The following is a 10,187-nucleotide window of genomic DNA, read 5'->3' as shown; positions in this document are numbered from 1 at the left end:
ATCAAAGAATGTCCTCTATGGACCAAATTGTCTTCCTGGAAAACTTGAAAAGGCACAGTCAGTCTCTCTCATTCTGCTCGCTTCCCGATCCCCCAAGCTTCTGCATGTGAATCAGTGTTGCCCTGCAGTTTGTGTCTCTGGAACATCACCGTTGTCTCACAGACTTCCACGGCACTGGGATTGGTCGGAAGGAAGCAGAGGAGGAGCCACTCTGAGCATTTTTTTTCCCTCCACACACCATAAAATCGGCAGCAGCTACTAACACTCAAAGCAACGCTTCAGGTTGGGAACTAATACCTCTGAGCGGCAGCTGAAGGGAGCATGTGCACACAGATTCGTCTCCCATGGCACAGCAGCTCCTAGGAAAATTACTTTGAAAAGACCTGAATGCATAAGACTAAAGTTAAAGTAGAAGTGAGAACGAAAAAGCAAACAGCAGACTCTTTCGACTGAGAATGAGCATTTTGAAGCCTAAGATTTGAAAGTGGCGGTGATCAGAGCAATACCTGAAAGAGACTAAGAACTCCATTTCAAGCTTCTCAGCATGTGACATTTACTCACCACAGGCATGCCAATCTTAGCCTCATAACTTTCAGCCAGATAAAGACGTGGAGAAAATCACTGTGGCTACCTGACCCAGGAGGTTGAATCAATTCAGAGGGGATTTGAATCCATTTGGCGCAGGATGAACTCTACTCATCGCCATGGAATGCACACTTCTCTCCACTTCTGGAACCGCAGCACCTATGGACTGCACAGCAATGCCAGTGAGTCCCTTGGAAAAGGCTACTCTGACGGAGGGTGCTACGAGCAACTTTTTGTCTCTCCTGAGGTGTTTGTGACTCTGGGTGTCATCAGTTTGTTGGAGAATATTCTGGTGATTGTGGCAATAGCCAAGAACAAGAATCTGCATTCGCCCATGTACTTTTTCATCTGTAGCCTGGCTGTGGCTGATATGTTGGTGAGCGTTTCAAACGGATCAGAAACCATTGTCATCACCCTGTTAAACAGTACAGATACGGACGCACAGAGTTTCACAGTGAATATTGATAATGTCATTGACTCAGTGATCTGTAGCTCCTTGCTTGCATCAATTTGCAGCCTGCTTTCAATTGCAGTGGACAGGTATTTTACTATATTTTATGCTCTCCAGTACCATAACATTATGACTGTTAAGCGGGTTGGGATCATCATAAGTTGTATCTGGGCGGCTTGCACGGTTTCGGGCATTTTGTTCATCATTTACTCAGATAGCAGTGCTGTTATCATCTGCCTCATCACCATGTTCTTCACCATGCTGGCTCTCATGGCTTCTCTCTATGTCCACATGTTCCTCATGGCCAGACTTCACATTAAGAGGATCGCTGTCCTCCCAGGCACAGGCACTATCCGCCAAGGTGCCAACATGAAGGGGGCGATAACCTTGACCATATTGATTGGAGTCTTTGTGGTCTGCTGGGCCCCATTCTTCCTCCACTTAATATTCTACATCTCTTGTCCCCAGAATCCATACTGTGTGTGCTTCATGTCTCACTTTAACTTGTATCTCATACTGATCATGTGTAACTCCATCATTGATCCTCTGATATACGCACTCCGGAGCCAAGAACTCAGGAAAACCTTCAAAGAGATCATCTGTTGCTACCCTCTAGGAGGCCTTTGTGATTTGTCCAGCAGATACTAAATGGGGACAGAGGAGATGCTAAAAACATGCATAAGAGACTCTTTCATTCCTATACAACCTGAACAGTGTGCTTCAGCAAGTTTTTTCTTCTGTGTAGGGCACTGGTTGAAAACATCTATTGTATAAATTTAAGTTTATGATTTTTCATATGAAAAATGCCCAGTCTGTGTATTTTTAATGTCATGCTACGTTTTGGCTGTAAAATGTTAATCCATATTACAGGTTGTAGGCACTATGCATTTACAAAAAAGATAAAGGTCCTTATTAAAAGCTTAACAATGTCTCTTTCTTGTTATTCATAAAGATTTGACACTTTGCTTGTTTTAGGAACACGGAAATCACAGTCTCATTAAATATGTTCTAATAAATGGTTTCTTACATTACACTATACAACATTAAAGTAAAGGATTTGATTCTAGCATTTAAGGGGGAAATATTGAAGAATAGATGCTTAATCATTAAGAAAATAAGCTGAAATTTCAAGTAATTTAATAAAACTTGTTCATTCTCCCTATATAGAAGTAGAAATGAAGCTCCTATTGAGAGAAAAGGAGCTACTGAAAAAAAAAGTGAGATTTTGAGTCAGAAAACTGTATGTGTTTCTCAAAGACAGACATTAATTTGCCCAAGCAAACAGTCTGATATTCCATGCAAGCAATTCAGTTTGGGAGGACAAAATAGCAGCTATGGGGATTCAAGTGCTCTGGAAAACCTAAGTTAACATGTCAGGCTAAACTTCCTGATAGCAAACTATTTCCAACCATCATTAACAAGAATAGAAAATAAGGTCTTTCTGCCCCTTTAACCAGGGACCCAGCGTCTGCTGAAATGTCCAGAAACGGTGATGCTGCCCTGAGAGATTCAGCTTCCAATCTCTAGAGAACTATACGATTAGTAATCAGCTCTTTGACTTTTCACATGGAAGTGATTGCTGTTTATTTATTGCTTATTTTTTGAACTGGAGTTTAAGTATTCATTATCATGGATTTTAACTTTAAAAACCAAATCTATAGCACAAGTATTTTTAGGTAATATTTGTAAATATCTAAAGTAAGGGAACCTCTGATGCTGGGACATTATAAGCAGGAAAGAAGGCACTTAACCCCAGAGGACATCATGACGTAAATTAGCCTTCCACAACCACATTTTGGACAGTGTAAATATTTGTTTTGCTCCAAAATAATCCCATAGATTTGGCCACTGAGCAATAAAATCTGTACTTTCCAATTTGTGTGTACTTTAAAATTAAGAGAGAGAAAATACATTAGGCTGAGGATTACCAGTAAACTAGCCTTTGATTTAATTTATAGTGTCTTCAAAAGCTCATGGGCAGAAATAATACGTGAAGGTACCTCTTCACTCAAATCTAAATGTGTTAGATATTAATAAGAAGTCCTGGGAAACACTTTGAGCATTCATGTGGAAACATCCCATTGAAGTCTGATGGCAACGTTAAAATTTACAAATGAAAGGTGATGCTAAAGCTTGATTCACTGCAATTCCTCTATTTTGATACAACAATGAGTATGAGGATTTAAATATAGACGAATATAACAGTCAGAGCCCGCAGCTGCAGCAGGACACAGTTGGTGTTTTTGTCTTTGCTACTATTCCTGTCCATTCTTGCACGAAGTGATTGTGAGAAATCTCAGGGACTGGAGACACGGAAAAGAGAGCTTTAAGCATGCCCCATCTTCTGTGGTGGCTGTCCTTCCAGTCTATTCTGTTTCTCCCTCAAGTGTCATCTCAGATGCTGCTTTGTCCATTTAGAACCAGCCCACTTCTCTCACAGGAAGGAAATTCAGCTCTTTCAACTTCACGTTTGCACCTCCTCCTGGAGCAGTTTACCGTGTTAGGGTGAGTGTTGGTCATCAACCTTCCCTGCCTCGCCAGCCTCCCCTACATGCCCAGGGCACAGCGTTAGGCTTCAGTTGCTCTAAGTGCTAAGACTGTGTCTTACTCATTTTTCCTGTTCTCCAAACATTCCTCTATTATGTTACTTCTTTCTCCAGTAAAAAAAAAAAAGTTCTGCCACAGGGACACATTATTGTCGCCCAAAGTCCATAGTTTACGTCAGAGTTCACTCATGGTATTGTACATTCTATGTGTTTTGACCAGTGTATAATGACATGAATCTACCTTTATAGTATCATACAGAATAGTTTCACTGCCTTTAAAATCTTCTATATTCTGCTTTTTCATCCCCCCTTCCCTCTAACACCTGGCAACCACTGATCCTTTTACCTTCTCCACAGTTTTGCCTTTTTCAGAATGTCACATAGTTGGTATCATACAGTATATAACCTTCTCAGATTGCCTTCTTTCACTTGGTAATGTGCATTTAAGATTTCTCCATGTCTTTTCGTGGCTTAGGTAGCTCATTTCTTTTTAGTGCTGAATAATATTCCATTGTATCGATGTAACACAGTTTATTTATCCATTCACCTACTGAAGAACATCTTGGTTGCTTCCAAATTTGGGCAATTATGAATAAAGCTGTTATAAACATTTTCATGTGGACATAAGTCTTCAGCTCATACTAAGGAGTGGGAATTAACTTTTAAAAACTTCAGTATAAATACTGTGAGGTATGTGTCTACTCTTTCATATGTTGTTAAGGGTGGTTAGTTAGTATTTGAATTATGCTGGTCAGAAGTATACATTCCAGATGTGGAGTGTATACTGGTAAGCAGCATCATATACTTTTATTGAAATTTTCACCACAAAGTTCAATTAATAAGAAAATAAGATATTAGGAATGATTCTTTATTGGCAAAATGAGTGATTTTTAAGACTTGTTTTTGACTTAAAAAGTCGTATAGCAATTGCCGTAACTTACATGAACAAGGGGCAAGACTTCTGCCCATTTAGCAGCTGGCCTCCCTCTTAGACTCTGCGTCCAAAGCTCCAAATATTCCCATGTGTCCCCCACCTGCTTCCAAAAAGTCTCTGTTGCCCAAACTAAATATTTTGGAATTACTAAAAAAATTTTTTGAAGAATTATTTAACATATAAATTTATATGTTAAAAGGATTATTTAATTACATCGACCCGTTTTATGTTATAAGGAATACACAAAACAAAACGTTTAGTATAATACCAACTATCTAAAGAAAGTATCACCAACCTACTTATGTATCTCCTACATATTACTTTCCGTAACACATGAACACTCAGTATCATCACCCCTGGGTGATAATATTAAGGGACATGTTTACTTTCTTTACTGAGGGTGTTTGTATTATATAAATGTACTACAAGGAACATATTTTAATGTTTTAAATTTTAAAAAGCATACATGAACATTACAAACAAGAAACGTAGCTGATGGAAATGCAATTGCCAAATTACCAATGATTTGTGGAGAAAGAGTAAATGTAAAAGAAGTTAGTTTTGCATCAGAACAGATCTTAGATATCATCTCATCCAATCCTGTAGGTAGACTCAGAGAGACTGCCTAATTCACATGCATAATCAGTGGCAACATCAAAACCTGAGACTCAGTTCCTGACTCCTCATCCAGGCTTCCCCATACCAAGTTTCAAGAACCTTCTTCTATAGACAAGTACAGCTTTCCCAGCCATAGAGATCTAGGATTGAATTCTAGTTACACCACTTTTTAGCCATGAGATTTTGTTGAAATTAGTTTTCTCGTCGTTAAATGCACATAATATCTGTCTAATGGGAATCTTAAAAAAATAAAAGCTCAAGGATGTAAATTTCCACAAAATGGTGCCCAATACGTATCGGCACTCAAAAATGGTAATTATTATGATGTTTAAAAATACAAAGTAAGTGAATAAACTTGTGCATGAAAGAAGACTTACTAGTTTTGCTATCTTTTTCAGCCTCTCAACATCCTTAATAAACATATCTGGGCCTTGGGCTTAATTATATATCTTTTCTTAAATCACATTTAATAATTTCCTTGAATTTGACTGATTTTTTTTTATATAAATGGATATATTTGAACATAGTGGATATATAGGCATATCTGTATTCTAAAAGGATAATTTGTAATCACCAACAATGCTGATTGTTTTAAAATTTGTTGTGCCACATTCAATACTACAAAAAGCTAACTAGATAATGTGCCAAACATGAAATAACCAATTAGCCCATTTCCTCAGAAATTAATTGATACTCATTAAACTTTATGCCATAAATTTAAGTGTTAGTACGAAAAAAAACATTATCTAGGGCCGGCCCTGTGGCTTAGCAGTTGGGTGCGCGCACTCCGCTGCTGGTGGCCCCAGTTCAGATCCCAGGTGCGCACCGATGCACCGCTTCTCCGGCCATGCTGAGGCCGCGTCCCACATACAGCAACTAGAAGGATGTACGACTATGACATACAACTATCTACTGGGGCTTTGGGGAAAAAAAGGAGGAGGATTGGCAATAGATGTTAGCTCAGACCCGGTCTTCCTCAGCTAAAAAGAGGAGGATTAGCATGGATATTAGCTCAGGGCTGATCTTCCTCACAAAATAAAAAAAAAAAAAAGTATCTAAGCTGAAGTCGCTAATGTTAAATGTAAACCCTTGAAAAAGACCATAAGTAATGAATTTATAGTCACATCTTGATGCTCAGTTATGAGTCCATCGCATATTGATCAAAGCTATGTGCATGACAGTATAAAGAGCATAGGTTTGGACTAAGGGAATATTGAGTTCAAATCCCAAATCTACTATTTACCAGCTCTAGAATTTAGGGCAAGTTACTTAACTTTCCTAACCATCTATAGTCTAACCTTTAAATGAAGATAATAACATTCATCATCTCATCACATGATTAATGATAAATATTACATAATGTAAAATTAATCAATTTAAAGGGTCTAGTATAGTGCTTGTCAACAGAGGTATCTATTATTATAATGATCAAATTGTACTCAAAAGGCAGGGGCCGACTTGGTGGTGTAGTGGTTAAGTTCCCACCCTCCAGTTTAGTGGTCCGGGGTTCGCAGGTTCAGATCCCAGGCGTGGACCTATGCACCGCTCATCAAGCCATGCTGTGGCAGCATCTCATATACAAAATAGAGGAAGATGGGCACAGATGTTAGCTCAGTGCCAATCTTCCTCACCAAAAAAAAAAATTGTTCTCAAAAGGTTATCAGAGTTTAGACCCTGGAAGAGATTAAATGGTAATAGGGCCTTGAATAGCCTCACTTCCCTCGTAGAGAAAGATAAATCCTTTCAAATCTGTTTTCAATATTTATTTCTAACAAGTGAAGCAAGTAAAAATAAATTCTTATGTTCACTATTTTAAATATAAAGAAATTTTGAACATTACAAAAGCATTCAGGAGAGGAAGTGAGTGAAATTGGGTAGGAAGACATAAACTGTTTCAATGGCTTCAGCAATGTTCTAATTCTTGTGTTGAATAATGGGTTTAATGTATTCTTTAATATACTTCACATCTTAGAAACGTATGATATATACTCTTTTGTCTGAATTCAATATTACTTGAAAATTAAATGAATACACTGCATTTATTTTGTGATGTGCTTAGTGAGAGGGAACATGCAAAGCTACATTTGCATATAACAAATAAAGGATTCCTAGCACAATTTAATGCTGCCACTTTGGGGGAAAAAAAGAAGAAGAGCTTTGATCCATGATAGTAATGGCTGAATTTGGCCCTGGGTTAATGAAATTAATAATCCCAGTTTACAATTATTAAAAGTGTTTTCACTGCCAAGAGACACCTGGAGGCCCCACAAACAGAGCCAAGTGGAAAATTTCAGCAACTCAATCAGTGAACTATTCAATGAGGTTTTGTATGGGGCTCAGCTGCAAATGAAACTATTATGGTTTGATTTCTAAACCTAACATTCTAAAAGTGTGAGAAATTTCACTGTTAAATTAAAATCACTACTGAATATAATTAAAAAGTGGAAATATAACAATAAATTTGGTCATAATTCCATTTGAGGGAAAGAAACTTATGCTAAAATTTTATTTGCAAAAAGTTTAACTCCTTGATTTCAAATGTATTTCATTCATAATATTGAAATTTCAAAATGGCCCAATTAAAAGCAATGTATGCAGATTTTATATAAATCTCACAATATCCTGGAGATTTCATTTTAAATAACATGTAATATTCATATTTTTACTGAGTTCATCCATTCAGGAAGAAAGCAAGAAGGTTTTAGGGTAATTCTTTTTGTGATTTTGTTTACATAGGATGATTTACATAATGTTGAAAATTGTGCTGCAGATATAATTGTTACCTATTAGTTATGTAGCTATTAGCTGCTTACTATCAATACTGGAAAGAAAATCTACACATTTTCACTTCTGGCCTACCTCTAATCTTCCTCTCTAAGACATCACATCTCTGCCTTTTCACATCAATGTCTTATTTTCACCTAAAACTTAACGTGGCTAAAACAGAAGTGTTCATTGACACAAATCTGACTCTTTGCTTTTATTCTCTTCATGTTTTCATCATTTCATCATGCTCCTTGTAACAGAAACTCAAAACTTCAGTCACAGTGCGCTTTCACTCCAAAATCAAATGAAATCAGTGAGATTTTGAATTAAGATCAGGTGCATGAAGCCTGACTCAAATGTCTGTGCCTTTTTATATGCACAAGGGAGCGGGATGGAAAGAAAACTGATTCCTATGTATTCAAAATTCTTCTTGGCTAAATATGAAAACAAGAACATGGTCGATTTATTAGGCTTTGGTGGGTTTTTTTGAGAAAACTATTTAAAAAGCAGACACAGAGAAGTCTGGGCTATACATATAAATTTGGTAGTCATAAACATGTGTAGAGATAGCGGAAGATAAGAATGTAAGTGATTCCTCAGCATGTCTTATAGCCTGCAATTCCTTCCTCCCATTGTCACCTAACCCGATTCCTGTGAAGCTTTCATCCCCATCGCTGCACTAAAATTGCTCTTGCTAACTAGACCGAGATGCTTCCAATGACTAAATCCAATAATCAGTTTTGCTCTTATCTTATTTGGACCAACACAAACTTTAACTTATTGGTCACTTTCTTTTCCTTGCTGTATTTGGCTTGCAGGACACCAAATTCCTTGGTTTTCCTCTTACCTCAAAAGTATCTTCTTAGATTCCTGCAGATTCCTTCCCTTCTCCCCCAAACACTTAACAGCAGGATCCCCCATAGCTCAAGACTTTGTACTGTTCTCTTCTTTGTCTATACTCATTCCTTTGATCTTCAACCTGTCTCAAAGCATTAAATACTATCACTATTCTGAAGACTTCGAAATGCATATCTTCAGTTTAGATCACTTGACTATTTTATGAACACTTGTGCTTGGCTTTCTAAAAGAAGTTCTGTCTTAGTCAGTTCAGTTTACTATGATAAATTACTACAGACTGGGTGGCTTAAACAACAAACATTAATTTCTCACAGTTCTGGAGGCTGGGAAGGCCAAGATCAAGGTGCCCCCCAGTTCAGTTCCTGGTGAGAGCCCTCTTCCTAGTTGCAGATGGCTGCTTTCTAGCTGTATCATCACATAGAAGAGAGAGAAAGGGCTAGCTAGCTCTCTTCCTCTTTTTATAAGGACACTAATCCCATCATGGGAGCTCTACTCATGACCTAGTTACCTCCCAAAAGCCCATCTCCAAATACCAGCACATTAGGGCTTCAACATATGAATTTTAGGGGGACACAAACATTCAGTCTACAGCAAATCAAAAACTTACAAGTCTATTTTGAACCCCTAGTTTTTCCACCCAAAACTTCTCCTCTCACTGCTGTCTCCACATCAGATGATGGCAACTAGATCCTTTCAGTTGATCAGACCAAAATCTCTGGAGTCACTACTAATTTCTCTTCGTCTCACACTTCATTTTGGATCCATCAGGATATATTGTTGGCCTTACTGTTAAAACGTATCCACTATCTTACGTCTTCTCACCAACTTCACTGCTACCATCCTTGGTCAAAGGGCTATCGTCTCACTCCTAGTTAACTCTAATAGCCTTACATTAGATCTTATTTTTAACCTTGATCACTGACAGTCTAACTCTCTCACCTTCTTCAAGTTTGTGCTCAAATATCTCCTTTCCATTAAAGTCTTCCTTGAGAATCTGTTTTAAAATTGCACACCCACCACACCATCCCAACACTCCTCAACCCCCTTACCTCTCTCAACCGCTTCTTTTTTCCATAACACCTTCTAACAAATCATATAGTTTACAATATACAATATTCATTGTCTGTCTCCTCCCACTTAGATCTAAAATTCGAAGAGCAGGGAACTTTATTTCATTCACGGATGGATTCCAAACACCTAGAATGGAGCTTGTCTGTAAGAAGAGCTCAATCAATATTTGATGAGTGAATGAAGGAAGAAATATGCAAAAATATAAAGAAAAAAAGCTAAGACTGGATGCTTTGTTAATAGTGGTATTTAAGGAGTTAGTGAACAAAGAATAGGCCACGAAGTCATGATCACAGAGGTAAAAGAAAAACTAGAAAGCATAATATGACTGAAGCCAAGGGAGGAGTGAGTTTTGAGGAAT

The 10,187-nt window shown here is 37.7% G+C and overlaps 1 protein-coding gene across 1 annotated transcript; it reads left to right on the top strand.

Moving 5' to 3' along the window:
• The first annotated feature begins 685 nt into the window (after positions 1-685).
• On the top strand, positions 686-1,684 carry MC4R (melanocortin 4 receptor). Its single transcript, XM_058556582.1, has one exon. It carries the CDS (start codon positions 686-688, stop codon positions 1,682-1,684), a length of 999 nt encoding a protein of 332 aa, XP_058412565.1.
• The last annotated feature ends 8,503 nt before the right edge of the window (positions 1,685-10,187 follow it).

This window comes from Diceros bicornis, chromosome 16, assembly GCF_020826845.1.
Source record: "Diceros bicornis minor isolate mBicDic1 chromosome 16, mDicBic1.mat.cur, whole genome shotgun sequence".
NCBI lineage: Eukaryota > Metazoa > Chordata > Mammalia > Perissodactyla > Rhinocerotidae > Diceros > Diceros bicornis.
Note: the sequence above shows the minus strand (reverse complement) of the source record. Positions and strands in the feature narration are given on the sequence as shown.

Excerpts from the sequence above, each read along its gene's own strand:
- MC4R (XM_058556582.1), top strand. The coding sequence starts at position 686 with ATGAACTCTACTCATCGCCATGGAATGCACACTTCTCTCCACTTCTGG.